Below are 22,693 nucleotides of genomic sequence, written 5' to 3'. Positions count from 1 at the left end.
GGGTGGGATTTAGCTGCCTGTCGAGTTTGTCGAGGGTGTCTACGTCGTGAGGGCACAAGTGTCTGCAGTTCGTCAGAGCATTCACCATTAAAATACATAAAATACATAAAAAAACAGGCAGAGGGATGCAACGTTTCGTCGATGGGACAGAGGCTGAAGCTTAGATGCCAGTTCAGGGCCTATCAGATTGGCGACTCTTTTGAACCTTGTCTAGGAGCGAGAGACTAACAGCAGATGCACCAGCCCAAATGTGACAACAATACTCCATACATGGGCGAATGGTGGCCTTATAGAGGTACAGGATACTTTCAGGTGTCAGTAGTTTTCTAGCATGGTAGAGAGAGCCTACCTTTTTCGCAGCGGCCCTGGCAATGTTTTCAATATAATTGTTCCAACTCATGTTTCCTATGAACGTTAGGCCAAGCAGATTGAAAGATGTACTCTCAGACAGGGAGTCACTGGCCATTGCTATTGGTGGCAGAGAAGGTTTCTTGTAATTATTGAAGGAAACCAGTTTAGTCTTGGCAGCATTGAATGTGACCATCCATTTATGTCCCCATTCCACTACAGATTGGAGGTCATCCTCTAGTGTTTTTGCCATTTCTTTAGATATGTGTTCATTTGTTTTCCTGTCATGCCTGTTATGTGTGGTGTCATCAGCATATATACCCATCTCAGAGGCAGTTTTGTCGGGAGGTCATTCATAAATATTAGGAACAATAGAGGTCCAAGGATAGACCCCTGAGACACTCCCGCATTTATCACACTGTTTAGATGTACGACCGTCGAGGATAACCTGGATTTTTCTCTTATCTAAGAAGGATTTAATTATGTTAAGTATTCTACCAGTGATACTGTATGATTTAATTTTCTGGAACTTCTGGTATTTCCACTGCTATCAATGGTGAATCAAGAAAATATTTTGCTGTACAAATAACTTAGGAAAATAATTAAGAACCATAACAGACCGACTTTAAATTGCAACAACAATAATAGAATTATAAAATTAATAATACACTGAATGACAACAACAATAATGGATGTCTACTAGAAGAAAAATATTTAACTAAAAGTATAATTTATTTTAGAAAATAATCTTATCCTGGAAAAATTTTACTTAGGGGTACATACACTGATTTTAAGGTTAGATACAGAAATCATAAACTATCTTTTAATAACCTTAAGAGAAAGAACACTTTGGACATTTTTTGAAGAAAGACTCAACCCTTACACTACACAACGCTACCTGTTTTCTTTGTCTAAATGAAAAGCTAGCTATTATTACATTTTTTGATAAAGATATCAGGTCATCCCATAAGTTCTGTCCAAACTTTTACCTTTGCTTTTAAATTCAATGAATCTTAAAAAATACTGTGTATATTGTGTAATTTTTTACATTTTTATGTTTAAATTTTTAACATGTGTATGTTTAGATGCATTTTAACTGATTACAGTTTTTTACAGAACGATAAAATTCAAATTTGATTAATTACAACCCTACTAACATGGAAATGTCTAAGAATCATTCAAGGTATATAATGCTTTATAAGTTCAAGAAAGGAAACTCAGCAGCTGAAGCAGCTAGAAATATTCACTCAGTTTATGGAAAGGAATGTGTGAGTGAAAGAACTTGCAGAAGATGGTTTGTGAAATTCACAAGTGGAGATGGATATCAAATCAGACGTCCAGTTGAGTTTGCGCAAACCTTTTCTAGTCTCACACAAAAACACGAGTTCACATCTCAAGCTATATTACTTGTCATAGACATATAAAAAAAATCTAACCCTAACCATTGCCCATCCTTCATACAATTTTATCAAGGAGGAGTAGCATGAATATAAGACATATACGCACACACAAGTAGATATATTAACGTTCGCGTACATACACTCACATACACGTGTATATATACACACACACACACTAACATATGCACACATGGACGACATCACTTCCACTTTCAAAGGAAATCCACTCATGCGCAAAAGACCACCGGAAACAACTATAAAAGGAAGAGACAAGCTGTTTCCATCCCTTTTCGGACCAGCTTTCGACAGCGTGCCTTTTCGGCATGCGCGCGCGTGCCTCACGCCACTTGCTACTAAAACAAAAGGCTAACAAACAGTATGTACACTTTATATGCTTTCTATCTCCATAACCTGGATTGACATTCCCACTCTTTCTTTCTCTATATATACAACTTGTCCCTGAGAATACCTTCGCGTAGCTGACTGCTAACTGATGTCAACCCTCTATCCTTTGTCTTTGTCTACACGCTGGACTATCATTCTCATTTCTACTATATTACTCACTTCTCTTCCCACGCGCGAACAAACGATAGTGAGATGAACACACATTTCCTTTTCTTTCTACATCACCAGTCCCGCAACAAACAATGGTTACACCCGTGCGGACATGAACACACACGTTATATCTAAAACATTCATTCTTTCAACAGTAAATAAACGACACATTTATCTTATCCATCAATTGAGTTTTTGTTTCCTTCAATTCCATTCGTTTCATTATTTTCTTTTGTAACAGTATCAGGATTTATATACAAGTTTGATAAGTTTCTTGAAGCAGCTCTTGAAGAAAATCCTGTTTTACCAGTTGAGGAATTGGCAATAAAACTGACTTAAAACCATGCAACTGTTCGATTTACAATATTTTAGATGGCTTAAAACCATCTTTTTTTGATGACAGACAATACATCCGACTGTTCGGTTCGTAAGATTATTAGTGTTGTTTAAGACAAATTCTTTATGTGCAATTATTAATGTTAGCTTTTTATGATTCCGTCATAAGTGATTTTACATTTTCTTCCCATGCGCCGACGACCCCTACCGTCCATAGCCGTCGTGTCCTTAATCAATTTTATTTTGGCTCCTGTGCTTTCTAGAATACTAGCCAAGGCCGAAATATAATGAATGGCGAGTCGGAGAGTGGCAATCTTTGAGAGTTTCTGGTGTTAATTAAATTTGACTTCGGGACGACTTTTCGAAGGTCATCAAAGGCATCGTTGAGCATATGCATGCGGGTTTGCTCCCTCTCCGTTGCACCTTCACAACTTGTATCCGTGTGACCATTGCTGCTCTGTCGAGAACGCGTCCTACCCGGTTGGTGATATTGGGTCAGGTTATGATACTTGGAAAAGTTTCTAAATTTGGAAAATGGGATGCTTCATTAATTGTTTAAAACAATCTCAAATCCTGCGTCGACATCTGCTCTTCTCTTCATTCTTGCCAACTTGTTTCATCTTTTTTTGGATAGACTTGTGACTGATGACGAAAAATGGATCTTTTATCGAAATGTTAAGTGTCGTAACCAATGGCTTAGTAAAGGGGAAAGACTTCAGCCACAACTGAAAAGAGAACCTCATGAGAATAAGGTTCTTCTTTCAATATGGTGGGATTGCCAAGGATAATCCACTTTGAATTGTTACCACCTAATGCAACAATTAATGCTCAAATCTACTGTCAGCAATTAGAGCATTTGTATCAAGCTTTAAGGGGGAAAAGAGACCTGCTCTAGTGAATCGAAAGTGGGCGATGTTTCATCAGGACAATGCATGACCCCACACAGCAAGAATCACCTGACAAAAGATCAAAAAACTTAGTTAGGAGAAAATTCCTCATCCACCCTATTCTCCTGACCTTGCTCCTTCAGACTACCATTTGTTTCATAGACTACAAAATCATTTGGAAGGAACAGCTTTTATAATGCAGAAAGATGTTGAAACTGACATTTGTGAGTTCTTCGAATCAAAGCCAAAAGGATTTTACAATGATAAAATTAATAATCTTGTTAATCGATGGAAGGAAGTCATAGATAATCAGGGAAAGTATATTTGATGATTAAATCTTTAACAAAATGTAACATTTGGTCAATTCTTTTCTTTATTCATAAATTCGGACAGAACTTATGGGATGACCTGACATATATATATATATATATATATATATATATATATATATATATATATATATATATATATATATATATATATATATATATTGATGATTAAATCTTTAATAAAATGTAACATTTGGTCAATTCTTTTCTTTATTCATAAATTCGGACAGAACTCATGGGATGACCTGATAAATTACTGAATCAAAGGGGATGAAGCATGTATTAGCTGTAGACACTTCGAATGGTTTACCTTAGATAAATATAGTAATAACTGATGAATTCTTCATAACTTTCCATAAGTAAACTTTAATATATTTTTTGGCATGATATAATGAGTACCCAGTTAAGTATATAACTCGTATTACTTTAAATCTCTTAAGAATTGTAATTAGATTTAGCTAATTAATTAGAAATTAAAATGTATAAACTGAAATGTCATGTGGAATGTAGGATCAAGACAATCAAACTAGACTATAGTAAGTAATTAAGCTAATAATTGTTATTAATGAATAAGATATGTAATAATACTAACTTGGCTTATGCTAGTAAGGAAGAATTAATTAGCTTTTTCACATTGTATGGTTTATTTAATTTGTATACTTGTGTATGTGTGATATATTTTTTGATGCATGCAAATGGCACATATATTTTTACGGAATTATGATGAGGAAAATATCCATTTATTTATCTTTTTTTTTTTGTATGAAATCAACGAATTTAATCAACACTAAATCTAATGAACAGGTCCGTGTTAAATATAACTATTAGTGAGTAGTTTCCTTTTGTTTTTTTAATTTTTTTTTTTTTATTCCATTTTCACCCTAAACAAGGCACAGTGCCACTTTGATGTAAGGGGCTACTATCAGGGACACAAGTTGCAGGGATACTATGTAAGGAGTTGAGCAGTGAGACGTCTGTTCACATTACACTTGAACTTCTGCATGCCAGTACAGTTGGGAAATCAGGAACCCGAAAGAGAGTTCCAAAATCTAGCAGTTCTGGGGAAGAAACTATTACTTTACTGGGTAGGGGTGGGATTTTGCTGCTTGTTGGGTTTGTCGGGGGTATTTATATCAAAAGGGTTCCAAGGCTTATAGTTCATTGGAGCATTTACCCTTAAAATACTTGTAGAACTGTCGATGGGACAGAGGTTGAAGCTTTGATGACAGTTTAGGACCTATCAAGTTGGTGACTCTTTTGAACGCTGTCCACGAGTGAGAGACTAGTAGCAGATGCACCAGCCCAAATGTTACAATAGTACTCCATACATGGGCGAATGGTGGCCTTGTAGAAATACAGGATACTTTCAGGCGTAAGTAGCTTTCTAGCACGGTAAAGAGAGCCCACCTTCTTCGCAGCTGCCTTGGCAATGCTTTCAATGTATCTGTTCCAGCTCATGTTGCCTGTGAACGTTAAGCCAAGGAGCTCGAAATAAGTACTTTCAGGTAATGTATCTTTAGCCATAGCTACTGGTGGTTGAGAAAGTTTCTTGTAATTATTGAAGGAAACAAACTTGGTCTTGGCAGCATTCAATATGACCATCCATTTTTGTCCCCATTCCACTACAGATTGGAGATCTTCCTGTAGTGTGTTTGCCATTTCCTTAGATAGGTGTTTGGTGTTCATTTGTTTTCCCCTCATGCCTGCTATAGAGAGTGGTGCCATCAGCAAATATACCCATCTCAGAAACAATTTCATCAGGAAAGTCATTTATTACTTACAGCAGCCTCATAACTCCCACTTCCCTTATTTTGCTTTTTAATCCTCACATTCCTTGAACAATGTCTCTGACAAAGAGGGAAGAATTGCTGTTTTCCGAGTCAGAATCTATCCATCTAACACTTATCCTTGTCTAGTTTTTTACCTTGAAGTAACGTTTGTTTCTGTTTTTAGCTCCGTACATCAAGTGGTTTCATGCACTGTCTGGAACGATTTCCATAAAAAAAAAATTAAAATTGTTTTTAAGTAAGTGTGCAATTAAAGGTAGTTTTTTTTTTGTTTTTTTTTTAAACATAATTTTCATCAATTCAGAGTTATATTTGAATATGTAGCTAATTTAATGTGTGGGTGTGTGCCCTATTGCAAATTGTTCCTTTATAATCTAAGTATGTAAACTGTTAATATATCGTGAGATGTTTTGTCTTTTTTTTTTTCATTTTTTTTCTTTGAAGATTGTAACGCTGGGTATGGGGCAGCAAAACCAGCTGCCAATATTCCCCTGCTTTTTATTGAAACCAACCGAGAGCTCTTTTTAGTATCCTTGCTGTTCTCTTAAGTGCAATTGTATGGACCTCTCTTTTGCACTTGGTTCACCAGGAATATTAGTTAGGTAGGACTTCAGGTTCTTCTTCATAAGCCCTGTGGCACCTATAATAACTGATATGATTGATATCTCCCTAAGATTCCAGTTTCTTTTCATATCATACATGAGACCTTCATATTTGGTCTGTTTCTCTCTCTCAGCTCTGTTCAGACATCCATCATTAGGAACACTCACTTAAACCAAGGTTGCCATTCTCTCTGACTTCTGATGTATGTATGAGTAGTTGGATGTCTATTCACGTTAAGAAAATGTGCAAATGACTAAACAGGTAGTGAGGGGTGTCGGAAGGGTAGTTAAGTTTATACTTAGTGTTTATGTAGTTTTTGCATGCATATGTTTTGAAACTATGTCTAGGAGCAGAGAGTAGGGGTTAATGTCAGTGTGTCACTAAATTGAGATGATAGTCTGGAGCTTGTAAAACATTAATTTAACAGGTTTTTTTTTTTATTCATTTTCTTTTTTTTTTTTCCGACCAATTTCATTTGTTTCTATTTACTTTTGGCAATAATTTAATTTTCAGTTGATATTACAGCCTAAGGAGATGTGCTGACATTGAAATACTGGGTAACTCACGCAAGCTGTTCTAATGTCTATGTAAGTTTATATTACTAAAAAAGATACCATTTCATTGGATTTTAAATGCATCGGAACATCTTTATATAAGAAGCTCTATCCATAAGTCACACTTTAGTTAAAGCAGTTACATTGGTCTGTCATGCTTGGGTTATAACATTTTTATTAGTCTGTCATGCTCATGTTATAGCATTTTTATTTATCTGTCATGCTTAAGTTATAACATTTTTATTGGGTCTATCATGCTTAAGTTATATTTTCATTAGTCTATCATGTTATAGCATTTTTATTAGTCTGTCACATTAAAGCTTTAAATACAGGATGACCCAAAATCTTGGAATTGTTAATAAAATCCATGAACCTTTCTGCAATCTAAGTACAAATAAATTCCAGTTTATGCCTGACTTGTCCACCAAGTTTTTATCATGGATCTCCAACAGTTTTTGTTGTATCACCATTCGATGATTAGTACACCTCGATATAGCAGGCAAAATTGTCAATAACTCAGGCACTCTCCTTTCTCGGCATTTCCTGATTTTGTCTGTTATTGCCCACTTTCATTATTGAACAATCTGAAGATTGTTTCGATAGACATTATCTTTGAGATTTCCCTATAGATAAAATGTTAATAATACAGGGTGATGTCCCAAAAGATTCCATCAATGAAATCATTAACAAAGTCACAATCCATTCTGCCATACAAATTCTTGTTGGGCCGTCCCCTTAAATAATCCAAATTCTACCCAATTTACAATACTAACAATTACTACACTATTTCCATGCATTCAGTAACCCTTATCCTCGAACGGCCTTCAGGGATTGATAAGTAGTGACTCCCTTGTAACAAAAAAAAAAAAAAAAAAAAAAAAAAAACATAATTGATACAAATTTTCAGTTTATGCCTGACTTGTCCAGCAGGTTTCAGAGATGAATGTCCAACAGTTTTTTTTTTTTGTATTTTGCTGTTCATTGATAAGCATACCTGGATACATCGTGCAAAATTGTCAATAATTCTGACACATTCCTTTCTCGGCACTACTCTAATTTTGGTTGTGATTAACCTCTTTAGTTCAGGAATAGTCTAGGGATTGTTTTAAGATAACCTCATCGATAAAAATTTGGATGGTTAGGGTCAGGTGAGCATGAAGCCCATTGAGAATCATGACTTTTACTGATGAGCCTGTTACCAAAGTGTCTCCGCATATAATTGCACGGTTATAAAATAAAGACTGTTAATAATTCATGACTGAAATTTGGTAGATAAGTCAGGTATTGATTGAGGTTTATTTGCACCAAATATGGTTGAATTGTATAAATTGTTATTATTGAACTCTCATAGTGGAAGTTTTTTTTTTTTTTGTTTTTTTTTTTCAAGAGGAGTCACCCTGTATTTCAATCTTTTTCCATGACTTTTACTAGTTGTTTTAGTTGGTTGTGTCACTCTTGCCAGTTTTATTTTCATAAATGTTTTCTGTTTCTTAATTTATCTCTCTGAAGACTGTTGGATATTCATGGTTGAGACTTGGTGGACAAGCTAAACATACAGTGAAGTTTACTTGTAAATAATATTGTTGGATTGTAAAATCCAAAACCAAGCTTCTATCTTTTCACCACCAATGCTCTGACCCCACTTTGCCCCAACTGAAATGAATAGCTCTCTTCTTGAGGAAGCACACTACTTCAACAAGCTTTTGGAACTGACCTTCACTCCTGACCTGAAATGGGAAACTTGCATCAAATCTGTTACAAAGGTAACTAGAAAAATGGTTACATCATTCTACTGCTCCAGAAGGCATCTCACTCCTGATATAATTCTCTACTCTTATAAGAGCCAAATATCTCCTAGGATGGAGTACTGTTGCTACATCTGGGACTGCTCAGAAGCACTCTTTCCTGCTTTGGCAGTATTCAAAACTGGCTTCGGAACATAGTAGATGTCCTTTTTTCTCATGGAAGAGACATTGCAAGTCAGTTTCTGCTCTATCATTATTTTTATGGCAAGTGATCAACTGAGCTTAAATCTATGGTTCCCCCTTCTGAAAAGCATTCACAACACTTGTCTAGTTATAACCACTGTCAACAATTTCCCCTACCCTCTATTTATGCCTAAAAGTAAATGCAAATTCAAAGAACAAAGTTTCTTTTCTAGAACTGACCAGCTGTGGAACTCTATACCGTGTGACTGCTTTTTAGCTGACTACAGCATAGTCATTTTCAAATTCAATGTAAACAAATTTTTGTTGAGTCGTCCTCTTAAATAATTAAATTCTACTCAATTTCCACCACTTATGATCATCACAGTATTGTCTTACAGACCATTGTACACTCATTAACACCTTATCCTCAAGTGGCTTTTTGGCCTTGATAAATAATGACTTCCATATAAAAAAACAAAAAAACATTTTTAACTTTATTAATAAATAGTGGGGGTACCCAGCATTGCCTAGGTGTGGAGAGCTGGTGTAGTAAGGAACCCTGGTAGGCAGCCCCAGTGGAGAGGTGTTAAAAAAAAAAAAAAAAGTGGTGGTAGGCAGGTAGGCTCAAACTCGTAATACGAAGAAGGAAAAGAAAGTGAAAAAAAACCTAACGTCTTAGCTGATGCGTCCATCGTGAAACCGGGAGTCGCAAGCATTAGAATTAAGCAGGAGACGATGACTTGCAAAACTGTTGATGCAAAAAGCGACCCCTCCTTGTGAAAAGCGGCAGAGTTGAAGGTGAAGGAATTAATGTTTTTTTCGATATTTATCATCCGAGAGACCGAACTTTAAAACGATACTAATTTTATCACGTTCTTACGTGCATGTTGGAAGTTTTTGCGAGACATACAAACACACATATACACACATTTTTCCTTTTACATATTAAATTTTAAGAGTTGGATTTTTCTTGTAGAGTGTGTGTGTGTGTGTGTGTGTGTGTGTGTGTGTATACATGACACCCTGCAGTATTTTTTTATGGTAAATAGACTGTTTAACTGACTGCTTCTTATGTATAGATCCATTCTTGCATTTTATAATGGCCTTATATTTTAAGCCCATTAATTACATTTTCTTGGTGTAGGAGAGTCGCCTGTTTTCTATCCTCCCCCTCCTAATGTGGATAATAGATTTTAGTTTTGTTCTCATATTGCATATAAAATAGCTGACTCAGCATTCAGCATCTGTTTTTATTTACATATATAACAAAAATTAAAAAGAAAAAAAATTTGCTTTTTCTTTTTTTTTTTTTTTTTTACTGAAAGGTGTCAAGTAACCGCCATGTGCCATTCTCTCTTTTACTGAAAAGTTTGTTTCATGAAAAATAAAAATGAATGAAAAAAAAATGAAAAATAAAAACTTGCATTTTCGAAAACTGAAAAGTAAACTTCCATTCAATCTAATGCTGTTACCAAATGCAACATAATGTGTCCCTATCTATTAGCCTCTCCAACGAGTACAGAGTTATATACAGGCACAATTTTTATTGTGGGGAAAAATTCAATTCCCAAAAAGAGGCACTCTGGATTGAGACAAAAAAAAAGCTGCCTCAATCTGGAAGGATCTCTCCTTCACCCACCGAGTACAGAACAGATGAAGTGCAGTACTTAACTCACCTGTAGGAGATCAGACAACGTTTCAAAAACCCAGCACACTAGGTTAAGTGCATTATGCCCAAGAAAAAATTCCTGGGCCGCCCTGTCGGAATTCCTCTTTAGGGGCGCCTCAGGCGATTAGCAATAAGCTAACCTCCTTTCAGAGAGAAGATAATGTCTAGGAGAATGAACCACCTAGAACTGAACAAACTAATAGCAACAAAGTCATTGTTAGACTGAAATAGATACAACACTGAATTATTTGCAAAAATTGTAAAAGTTTCAGTTTGAACAAATTTACTACAAGGCCATCAAAAGTGTGAGGTTAATGGGATTTGTTAGTCATATTTTCTCTACGCTGACATATTTGTCTATCCTACTCTGCTAGAACCATTGCAGTTACCAAAAATACCCCAGTAATTCTAGGGGGATACCTTACTGAAAATATTCACAAAGTGTTGAAAATTTTAATTTAATTTATAAATATATTTTATGAAAAAATTTATTGGGAGTGGAACAACAAAAAATAAAGACCAGTAAACAGATACTACACTTTAATCCTAGCCAAAAAGCCAAGGCAGTATAATGTGTAACAATGTTTACTGATATTGTTACATAGTCGTCTTCCTATAACATCATTTACTTTTAGAAATTCATGTAACCTTTTTTTACACCCTTATGTTCCTTAAATGGAACCCAATTTTTGAAGTATAATTTTATTCCAAATTTGATTTTTATCATATACTAGCGGGGGGGTACCCAGCGTTGCCCAGGTGCTTGTAGGTGTATGTGTTTGGGGGTGAGGTAAAGAAGAACAAAAACGAAACTTAACCATATTTAAATATAAAAAAAAAAAAAAAACGATAAAAAAATAGCGATTTTAAAAATGGAAAAAAAAAATAAGGGAGGGGGCTTGGTGACAGGTTGGCTTGAACCCGGAGCCTTGAGGCACATAGGCTAAGCCTGAACACCTGCGCTACAGCAGCAGTCAATGTAAGAGCGATTAAAAAGTTAATGTCAAACATCACGCTATTCTGCAGTTTTTAATGAGGTCAAATCGTTTTACTGCAGGATAGTTGACGGTGACGTTTACATCCGGTTCGAATCCGGTTTCGCTGTTTTTATACTGAAAAGTGAAAGCAACATGCAGCGATCCGAATATGTGGAATATTTATCTTTTGAAAGTCGGGAAAATTAAATAGACAGGCGACCCCTGTTGTTAACTCGTAGATATTATCATTTAGACGTGATATAAAAAGTTGTAAGAAGTCGACCGATCACTTCTCGGAAAAATGCCTTTCTCGGACATACACAAAAAGCGAACATACATACATACATTTTCGCTTTTATATATATAGATTTGCAATAAACTAATTTGATTTTTTCCAAAATTCATGCATATTGCTTTCACACGAACTTCAAACATTATTTATGTAGTCTCCAAGCTATGGTAAAGTTATATTTAAAAAAATCAGAAAGTTAATTCTATGCTCAGCAGGATAAAAGTTAATATTAACTGTTCAACCAATTCAACTTAAAATTATACTGAATCAGCAAGGATACCCAAGGTTGTCTGGGATTGAATGAAGATCAATAAATGTTCTATACTATATTTTTATTGTCATTGAAATCGCCCACTTTTTAATCATATAGATTGATTGTCTGCTCTAGTTGGGGACCCACTGTTGTGCACTGGGTAAAAACTTCACCTGCAGTGAATTAATCCACAATACACTGTAGTTTACATTGCACTGTAGAGAACCTACTGTTGATTTTATAAAATTAATTTTCATATATAATGGCTTGAATTTATGTTCAAAATTCTTAAGTAAAATATCCTGATTCAATTTTGCTTTAAACAGAGACATTCACTTTGAACGCGCCCCTGTCTTATCAAAGAACCTACTGTTGATTTCATAAAAATATTTTTATATACAATGGGTTGAATTAAAGAATTAAAGTTGAAAATGCAAAAGTCAAGTATCATGTTTCAATTGTGTTCTAAACATAAACACTAATTTCAAATGCATACGAAATGAGGTTACCGGTAAGAAAAAAGAAAAAGACTATAAAAAGGAGACAGAGCAGAGCACGTCAGAGAGGATGATCACATAAGCGACGTGGATGACGTTCGAGAGGACAGAAGTCAGAGAGAAGGAGCATGATGATGGTTTATTCAGAAAAGTATCTGGAAATAAATGTTGTCATTGTTACAAACAAAAAGGAGTCAAGTTATTACTTGTCCTATGTTCCTTGTGACGTAGACTGCATACAACGTGTGGGTCCTGTGTGTAAATGTGGGTTACACAGGTGTATCTTTGTTGAACTCAGGAATCTTTATGGGATTTCAAACGGAATGCTTTATTTAATCCATGAGGATAGCTTGCTTTCATTCAATCACCATAAATTCCGTCTGCCTGCTTCCCACCGGACTACAACTTGGATGTCTTCAAGTCCAACATTAACAAATTCCTAATGAACTGCCCCCTTAAGTAAGCACTTCATCAAATCTCCACACTACCGTAATGCACTTGCAATAACCCTTATCCCTGAGTGGCTTCCGGGCCTTGATAAGTGGTGATCACTGTGTAAAAAAAAAATAAAAATAAAAAAAATAATGGGCAGAAGTCAATCTTGTGGTAGTGCACATTAGTATATCCTTCAATGCTGGTGCGATTAAAAAACAAATCTCAATATACCAAATTCTACTTTTGAGCAGTTTGTAACTACAGAACTAAAGTAAACTTAGATGTCAGAATGCGTTAGTCTAGGATCAGCGGAAGCTTTCCGATGGGAAAACTTCAGAAATAAAAGTTGCAGAAAAACAACCAGAGATTCATTGGGGATTGAACCTTCTTTGCAGCTTTTCCAAGAACAGGGACAGACAGGTATGTTTCTGCGATTTGTCTGATGTTACAACCCCAGAGAACTGTTATTTGTCCTTTTTATTGTTTGTTGTTAAAATGTATATGTTGTCATAATTTTTATACAGCTAGACATTATGCGAGTTAGATACATAATATTGTATCATTTGGATTATTCGACGCGTATGTATCTCATCTTGAATGTTATTCTCAAAATATTTCAGATAATTTAACCTTCAACTTTTTTTATGTGTATCTTGTTGAACTCTGGAATCGTTCATATTATTTGGATTCTTCGTTCTCATCTTGAGTGTCATTTTTATAACATTTCGGTCAATGTAACCTCTGACCTTCTTCAGGTGTATCTTGTCGAACTCGAAAATTTGGATAAAATTTCAAACAGAAACATTTATTTACTTCACGGGGGGGGGGGTTAGCATGCTCTTGTTCTGTCAGCCATGACTGGATAGAGGTCCTAAGTTATTTGCTATTGTATTTTTCACTTGCCCACACTGAGAATTGAACCTTCAACCTTCAGGAGAATATCACTTTCACAATTGATTTTTCCAAGTACTCTAACAACTGCACTACTGCAAATTACTTAGGACCTCTATCAAGTCATAACTGATAAAACAAGCGCATGCTAACCCTGCAAAGTAAATAAAGGGTTCTGTTTGAAATTTCATCTAAATTCCATAGTTCGACAGAAACATTCCCAAGTTCAACAAACTGCACCGGAAGAAGGTCGGAGGTTACATTGACTGAAACATTGTGAAAATGACGTTCAAGATGAATACAGCAGTCCAATGAATCCAAATAATATGAATAACTAATCCTCATCTGGAATCTTTATATTTCACTCGGGAATTTCGAGTTTGACAAGACACACCTGAAAGAGGTTGAAGGCTACATTGGCTGAAATGTTATGAAAATATAATCCAAGATGAAAACAGTAGTCTGAATCATCCAAAAGATTTAATTTATCAATCCTCGTCTAAAAAATTTTGAAACCTAATATATAATGTATTCTTTTTTTTTGTTGTTTTTTTTTTTAATCAATTTTCACCCCAAACAAGGCACAGTGCCACTTTGAAGTAGGGGGCTACTATCGGGGTCATAAGTTGCAGGGGCATTATGAAGGGAGATGAGTAGCAAGATGTCTGTTCACATTAGACTTGAACTTTTGCATATCAGTACGGTTGGGAAAGCAGAATCCTGGATTGCAGTTCTGGGGAAGAAACTATTGGAGTAAAAGGCTTTCTTACACCTAGGGATCTCTACTGTAAAGGGGTGGGACTTAGTTGCTTGTAGTCACGTCAAGTGCTTGTAGTTCGTCAGAGCATTCACCATTAAAGTACTTGTAGAACAGGCATCGATGGGACAGAGGCTGAAGCTTAGATGACAGTTCTGGACCTATCAGGTTGGCGACTCTTTTTTGAACCCTGTCCAGGAGTGAGAGGCAAGCAGCAGATGTACCAGCCCAAATGGGCAAATGGCGGCCTTATAGAGGTACAGGATACTTTCAGGTGTAAGTAGTTTTCTAGTACGGTAGAGAGAGCCCTTCTTTGCAGCAGCCTTGGCAATGCTTTCAATGTATCTATTCCAGTTCATGTTCCCTGTAAACGTTAGGCCGATGAGTTTAAAGGAAGTACTTTTAGGTAATGTGTTATAAAGAAATAAACATTGACAAGAAAATAATAAACTGCCAAATATTGTTTTTGTGTTGTCAATCTGTGTCGTTAATTACTAGACCATTGTCACCGTGTTGTGATCTGATACCTTATTGGCTAGGCTGAATATACCAATGTTAGATGAACTCCTGATAATCAGTCCGTTATTTTGATTTGGCCATGTTGAGAATGTTACAAACTCTCATTCTGGATGTTAATCTCACATTTCAGCCGATGTAACCTCCTACCTTCTTCAAGTGTAACATAGCGCGCGAACGCACGCATGCAAACGAAATGTGAAATGATGTCACAACATGTCTTAAATAAGAAAATGCAGTTGAGGTTGAAGGCCAGAAGAAAATTGGACAACCCAAGAAAACTTGAATGCAAATCATCAACAAAGTTCTTAGACAGTGGGATCTGAAAAGAATTTTCAAGACCACCAAGCTTGGGCATTGCAGGCTGCCGCAAAGCATCAGACGCCTGACCAAGGGAAATTAGATGATAAAATGAATAATGATGATGATGAGGAGGATGATAATGTTAATTCTTATAGCCACAGGGAAAAAGAGATTACAGCTGTTAACAGTAAACTATACCTTCACTATGACTATGGCGACACCATAACAATTTCAAAAAAAAAAAGAGAGAAAGAAAGTGAGAGACATCATTATCCATTGAGCCGACAACTTAATGTTTCCTGTCAATAAGACAATGATGGGTCATCTGTTTAGCTCTGAACAATTTCTCTGCATGACGTTACAATTTCCAACCATAATTTACTGGAAAATGAGCCAATACTTACATGATGTCATAAAATATCTTGATCTCTGATTTTTGTAACATGACTGCCTAACCACTATTTGGGAGCAATCGTGAAATTATAAATTTTTTGAAAAAACTGTCAAAGAAAGAAAAATTTTAATATGCTAACAAAAGACCCAACTGGCGATCAGTCGGGTCAAAAGGATTCGCCTAACATTAGAAATGGTTTGATGAATCAGAGTTTCCATCCTCTTGATGGTATCTTTCAGACGTTGCATTATCTAACTGTTACCTTATGTCCATCGATAAGCCAATGTGAATGACAAAGAATTTGATGTGGAAGTTCCATTCCGACAGCCATCAAGAATGCAGGCCAATACAAAGCATGGAATCTGAAATAATAATAAAACACTTCAATAAACATCATTTGAAATCTACCACATAAAGTAAAGTCAATCTTTTTATAATATCTTTGTCATCAATAGCTTTCGTCCTACAAAATAAATATTCATCAGTTTTCCTTGCGGATCATTTCAGTGCTTTGTTAAAAATCTATATATTTCTCTTAGTCTAGCTGTCTGTCTATCCATTCCACTTTTTCTCGGAACAGAAGCATGCACTCTATCCCAACCATCATCAATGGACCGGAGGTCATCTTGTCAGCATCAAGATGTCCAGCTACGGTATAACTGGAAATGTTTTCTCAATCATTAGATCATTTCTCTCTGATAGGCTCATAAGAGTAGTGGTTGATGGGCAAAAATCAGAGGCCCGAAGTATTAATGCTGGAGTTCCTCAGGGGTCCATCCTGGGCCCAACTGTCTTCCTGATCTACATCAATGATCTCCCAAAACACATACTTAAATCATTCATTGACATCTATGCTGATGACACGACCATCTATGGCAACACATCAAAGGCCGTAAATGACAAAGTTCTCTCTGATTCTCTCTCCTCTGATCTTGAGCGCGTGGTACAGTGGGGGAAGAGGTGGCTGGTTACTTTTAATGCATCTAAAACCAAGCCCCTATCTTTACATCATCAACGCTCTGATCCCCATCTGGTATCAATTGAAATGGGTGGCTCTCGTCTAGGGGAAGTTCCATGTTTTGATAAGCTTCTGGGCTTGACCTTTACTCCTGACCTGAAATGGAAGACGTACATCAAGTCAGTTGCTAAGGTCGCCGGAAAAATTATAGGATCCTTCTACCGCTCCAGAAGATATCTCACTACTGATGCAATTCTCTATCTATATAAAAGCCAAGTACGTCCAAGGACGGAGTACTGCTGCCACATCTGGACAGGAGCTGTTAAAAACAGCCTATTCTGCCTTAGTGGGTGATGCTCTTTTCTGTTCTCTGCAACTTCTCTCCCACAGGAGAGATGTTGCGAGCCTATCTTTGTGTTATTGTTACTACCATGGCAAGTGCTCATCTGAGCTCCAATCTCTGGTCTCCCCTCGCCAATCTTTCACGATAAACATCCGTCTAGCTGAAACCACTTTCAAAAATTTTCCCCACTCTTTATTTGTGCCAAAACCATGAATAAAGCTTCTTTATTAGAAGTGCATGCCTGTGGACTCTGTTCCGTTTGCCTGTTTCCCACCTGACTACACCCTGGATGTCTTCAAGTCCAACATAAACAAATTCCTGATGAACCGCCCCCCCCCCTTAAGTAAGATACTTTATCAACTCTCCAATACTAACGTACTGTACATGCAATAACCCTTATCCCTAAGTAGCTACCGGGCCTTGATAAGTGGTGACTACCTTGTAAAAAAAAAGAATCTACTGAGTCAATCTGGTTGAAATTTTGTATGAACCTTTGTTATGATAAGGTGTAGTGAATTAAGTATTATGATATCTGTTTGATGCATAGTTAGAAATTAATAGGGATTAGTTACCATGATATCTTATTTACTCTGCTTTTTCTCAGATACTACTGGGTCAATCTGGCTGAAATTTTGTATAGACCTTTGTTATGATAAGGTGTAGCGAACCAAGTATTATAGCATCTGTTCAATGCATAGTTAAAAATTAATAAGGATTAATAGAGATTCGTCATCACAATACCACATTTACTCTAGAAGTGTAGTATAAAACTGTTGTTAGACCGTAACTTACTTGCATCATAAACTCTTCCAGATAGTATCATAATACTGTAGAATCAACAGGAGTACTAATAGTGTGCAGCACGTACAACTATCCATATTGAACATCATTGGATAGTAAGCTCCACTTACCCTTTATCCTATCTTTGTAATCTTTTTGGTTAATATATCTTTCTTACACGTAACCTGTGTTCAGTGTTTTCCTTCTGTGATCCCATCCTTGAGTCCACATAAAAAGCACACATTTTAACTCAATGGGCTACAACTTTTGCTCGTTTTTCTTAGGCTAAAATGTTTAGTAAAATATAATCCAGTTGAATTTCTTGTAAAAAATACTTTGTCCATGTTGGAATTATTAATGCCATTAAAAAAAGATATGCAACTCTGTATTCGTTCATGCAGAGTTTTGTCCGTTTGATAATAATAATAATAATAAAATAGCAGCATAATTTAAAGTAAAACAAATTGCAATTAAATACACTGCCGGGCAACACCAGATAGAATAGACAATTAGTATTTAATAAATGGTAAAGATGAGAGAATTTGCTAAAAAAACTATTTGTCCAGTGTAGAGGTTATCCTAAAAATTAATCGGTTCGGTGGTATGGTCATATGGAACAGTCATCCTTGTGGATAAACTATTGCAGAAACAGGGACGTCTTGAATCACAGGAAGGTTGGCCAGCCAAGAAAAACTTGGAAACAAAACCATAGAGAGTGGAATTTGGAAACAGCTGACTCACTGAACCACAAAAACTGGAGAGTGAGTTTGTGAAATATAAGAAAATGTCCGCTCCTGAATAAGGGAAAAGTTACGTCAAATGAATACAAAGATGTTTGTATAGGCCACCTCCCAGGCTTTAACTTGTTTTCTAAAAGTGGCTAGTTCATTACTAATCACCTGAGGTGCCTCTACCAGGGAATCCTGACAGGGCTGCTCAGGAATTTTTTTTTTTAGATCAGTGCTGGCTTCTGAAACGTATGTGTAGTTTTGTGTCTAACCTCCTAGTAAGGAGGTAAATAATATAAAAGAGAGAAGATACACCATGAAGACTCTATGCATGAAAAGTGCTCAATATTGTAATGAGAGGAGCCTATCTTCATATTGTAAATGGCATCAAGTCGCCTGTGCTATGTTTGGATGGCTTGAACATAATGAGGCATTCGAGAGCAATTTGCATTGCACAGGCTACACTAACTGCCATAAAAAATGGTCAGCCATTTGCACTAGAACAGAAGGAATAAAATGATAAAAGCACTGCAAAGGAAAGGTAACACACAAAATATCTGGGACAATCTTCCAACAGAATGTAGATGTCACTTTTTTAAATATTTGTGGGTTCTTAATTGTTTTGGATGATTTATTTTCATTAGTAACTCCCTTAAGACATGAGCACTCTGAGAGTAATATGAAAAACTTCTAGGCAATAATACTAAGTTCTCTCTTGGGAGATAGAATATTCTCTGAAGCATATTTTTAGAAAAATTTTTATTTCTTAATACTTGGGAGTCACCACTTATCAAGGCCCGAAGGATACTCAAGGATATGAATTAATGAATGTATAATGGTAGTGCAGTAATCACTAATGGTGTAAATTGGGAAGAATTTGATTATTTATGGGGGCGGCTCAACAAGAATTTGTTTACATTGGATTTGAAGGCTACCATGTTGTATTCAACCAGGAAGCAGGCCAGCAGAACAGTGTTCCACAGGTGGACAATTCTGGGAAAGAAGCTTTGTTCATGGAATCTGCGTTTAGATTTAGGTACAGTGGTTATAGCTAGTTCAGTGTTTCTTTTGTAAAAGTTTAGCAAGGGGGGGAGATAGACTGGAGTTCAGTCAAGCATTTGCCATGAAAATAGTGCTAGAGTAGAGATAGGCTTGGGACATCTCCTCTGTGGAAAAGAGATTGCAGGGAAGAGAAAAGGGCATCACCTACTAGGTTTCAAAGCCAATTTTGTACAGGGTTTATTTCTCTCCTACTTTGTTTTGAAACTTGTTAGAAAAATTATAGTTGGAAATTGAAGTTTAGAGACTGTGCTGAAAAAATAATATTATTATAAATATTTTTTCAAATTGCACTTTATAATCACGAAATAATAATTATTTCTCTCCTTCATTTTGCTGTTATGATGGCCATGAATGCTCTTTAGGCATTCAATGGCTACACCCAGATTAAGCTCTCCTTTGGTGAGGAGGCAGGTAAATGCCTATTCTCAATAAAGCTATATTTAAATACCACTATAATACTAGTTTTGTTCATAAAGAGACACCCACTGTATGATACCATGCGCCGGTTTTAAAAAAATTGAAATTTGTACATCTGAATTTATAATTCATGGCTTATGGTAAAGAGATACATCAGATTTGACTGCATAATCAGAAAGAACACACAAGTTTACATAAGAGTGCCAAGTTTCATGGAAATAGCTTGAAAAATAAATAAATGGTGGCGAAATTACCGAATTTCTTGAAATGTTGAGGTCCGTAATTTAGCCCACTTTTTCTAAAGAAAAATGTCCACAGAAAAGCCTAAATTTTGGCACTTAAAATTCTCATAACTTTTGAACTACTGATGGTATTTGCATAATTCAAACGGTTTTAAGCATCTTTTACATAGTTTTTTTTTTTCATGCAAGTTGATAAAATAACAATTATCTAAAAAGAAAAAATTAATTTGTAATGCTATGATATATATTTTTCATCATATATCCTATAGGAATTTCTGCTGAATTGGTATCTTCTCTTGGTAATTGTTTGACTTAAACGCCATTCTCTGTTACATCATTTGCTTCACAGATGAAAAGTTTGCATCGCTGACCGGAAACCTTCAAGAAAACTGTTAGCATTGTCCATAAATTCCATGCTCGTTTTAGCACATAGCATTTTTTGTTTCTGAAAATGTGAGGGTGGTCTTAGACTGTTGAATACAAAAAGAATTTCTTAAAAATCCTTGAATCATAACAGCTGACATAAGAATGACTCGTTTTTTTATCCTAATCAGCTACAGTTTATCTATAAATTTTGGTGAATAATATTTTTAGCTAAAATATTTTCTATATTGACAAACAAAACTGCATTACAATAGAAAAATGCAAGCATGAAAAGTAATATGGTTAAGCTTAAACATGGAAATGTAAAGGACTGGAAAAGAAAAGGACAAGATATTCTAGTAAAAAATATAATAAATTTATAACTTAAAATATTGTAGCATTAAAAATTTATTATATAATGTTATAAATTGAATTTAAAAAAAAATCTTAATGCTACAATATTTTAAGTTATACATTTATTATATTTTTACTAGAATATCTTGTCCTTTTCTGCTCGCATTTTTCTATTGTAATCCATGATTTTTCCAGGCTTCTAGTAAATTCACTTGTTCTTTGTTTAATTTCAGTCTTATTTTTTTGCCCCTATAAACATAACATATGCATATGTAATAACAATGTATTGCACTCGTCTGCTTTCAATAAAATCCTCCCAATTATCTCCCTTTCATGCTTTCATTTTCTCTGCTTCACTTGTTACTTCTCTTTTTGCGAGATCAGTGAATTGGTAGCAACGCTAGTCACTGAAGTGAAATGGTTGCTATAGAAACTAGTCATAAAAAACGTCGCTCACCTCCTTACGTTTTTTTTTTTTTAATGATTTTGAACACCAGTAAATTCATCATAACTTTTGTTTTACTGAACGAAAATTGAATTTTTTTTTTTTTTCACGATATAGCTGAGAAGGTTATCTATAAACTGTAATAATTGTTTGAAATTTTGTCGAAAAATGAGTGAGCAGTGAAGCTTTAAAGCAGTTCTAAATTAGTTAAACTGCCACTTAACCATATATTCAACCACTACTGTGTTTGAATATATTGTCTTTTTTTTCAGATTACTGTTTTCTTCCAAGTGTATCCTATCAAACTCGGGAACGAATCTGAACAGAATTTCATGTGAGAATTCATGTGAGTAGCATGTTCTTATTCCATCACATGAATATGTGGAACTTGTGAGCCTGTCTCTGCTTTATCGTTATTTTCATGGCAAGTGCTCGTCTAAGCTCCAATCTATGCCCCCCCCCTTGCTAAACTTTTACGAAAAATAATCGTCTAGCTAAAGCCACTATCAATAATTTCCCTCACTCTTTATCTGTGCCTAAACCTAAACGTAGATTCCATGAACAACAAATCTTCTTTCTTACAACTGCATACCTGTGGAACTCTCTTCTGTTTGCCTGCTTTCCAGCTGACTACAATTTGACTGTCTTCAAGTCCAACATAAACAAGTTCTTGAGGAACTGTCCCCATAAGTAATTCAACTTTTTGTATTCAACAACTTCAAACTTCCACAGATGATGATTACTATTATCCCATGGACTACTGTACACCCATTAACCCTTATCCTCAAGTAGCTTCCGGGCCTTGATAAGTGGTAACTCCTATGTAACTTCTCCCCAAAAAAACTTACAACTGAATTTTACCAAGTACTTTAACCTCAGTTCAATCCTTAATGCAGGTGACACTAAAAATACAATTACGAATTACTTAGGACTTCTACCTACTCATGGCTGACAGAACAAGAACATGCTACTTCTGTGGGTTAAATAAAGCACAGTGGTTAGAGTATCTGGAAAGATTCAGTTGTAAAAATGACATTCTTCTGAAAGGTTAATCCTCGTTGTGGGCAATGGAAAATACAATTGCGACTTCTATCCAGTCATGGCTGACAGAACGAGAACATGCTACTTCTGTGGATTAAATAAAGGGTTCTGTTCAAAATTTTGTGCAGATTCCCAAGTTTGACAGAAAGATTTCAAAGTTAGGCAGAAAATTCCCGAGTTTGACAACCACTATCAGCAATTTCCCCACTCTCTAACTAAAAATGCAAATTCCATGAACAAAGCATCTTT

General features: G+C 35.6%; 1 protein-coding gene across 1 annotated transcript in view; it reads right to left on the bottom strand.

Moving 5' to 3' along the window:
- The window catches only part of LOC145247310 (methionine--tRNA ligase, mitochondrial-like), a 101,817-nt gene that overhangs the window by 27,954 nt on the left and 51,170 nt on the right, over nt 1-22,693 (bottom strand). The window contains exon 9 of the mRNA XM_080108938.1: nt 15,974-16,073. Coding sequence (XP_079965064.1) covers nt 15,974-16,073 — 100 coding nt within the window. The remainder of the gene's footprint in view (nt 1-15,973; nt 16,074-22,693) is intronic.

The sequence above is a fragment of the Euprymna scolopes genome, chromosome 25, assembly GCF_053919585.1.
Source record: "Euprymna scolopes isolate OS-2025 chromosome 25, ASM5391958v1, whole genome shotgun sequence".
In the NCBI taxonomy this organism is placed as follows: Eukaryota; Metazoa; Mollusca; class Cephalopoda; order Sepiida; family Sepiolidae; genus Euprymna; species Euprymna scolopes.
This window is presented reverse-complemented; position numbering and strand designations above follow the sequence as displayed.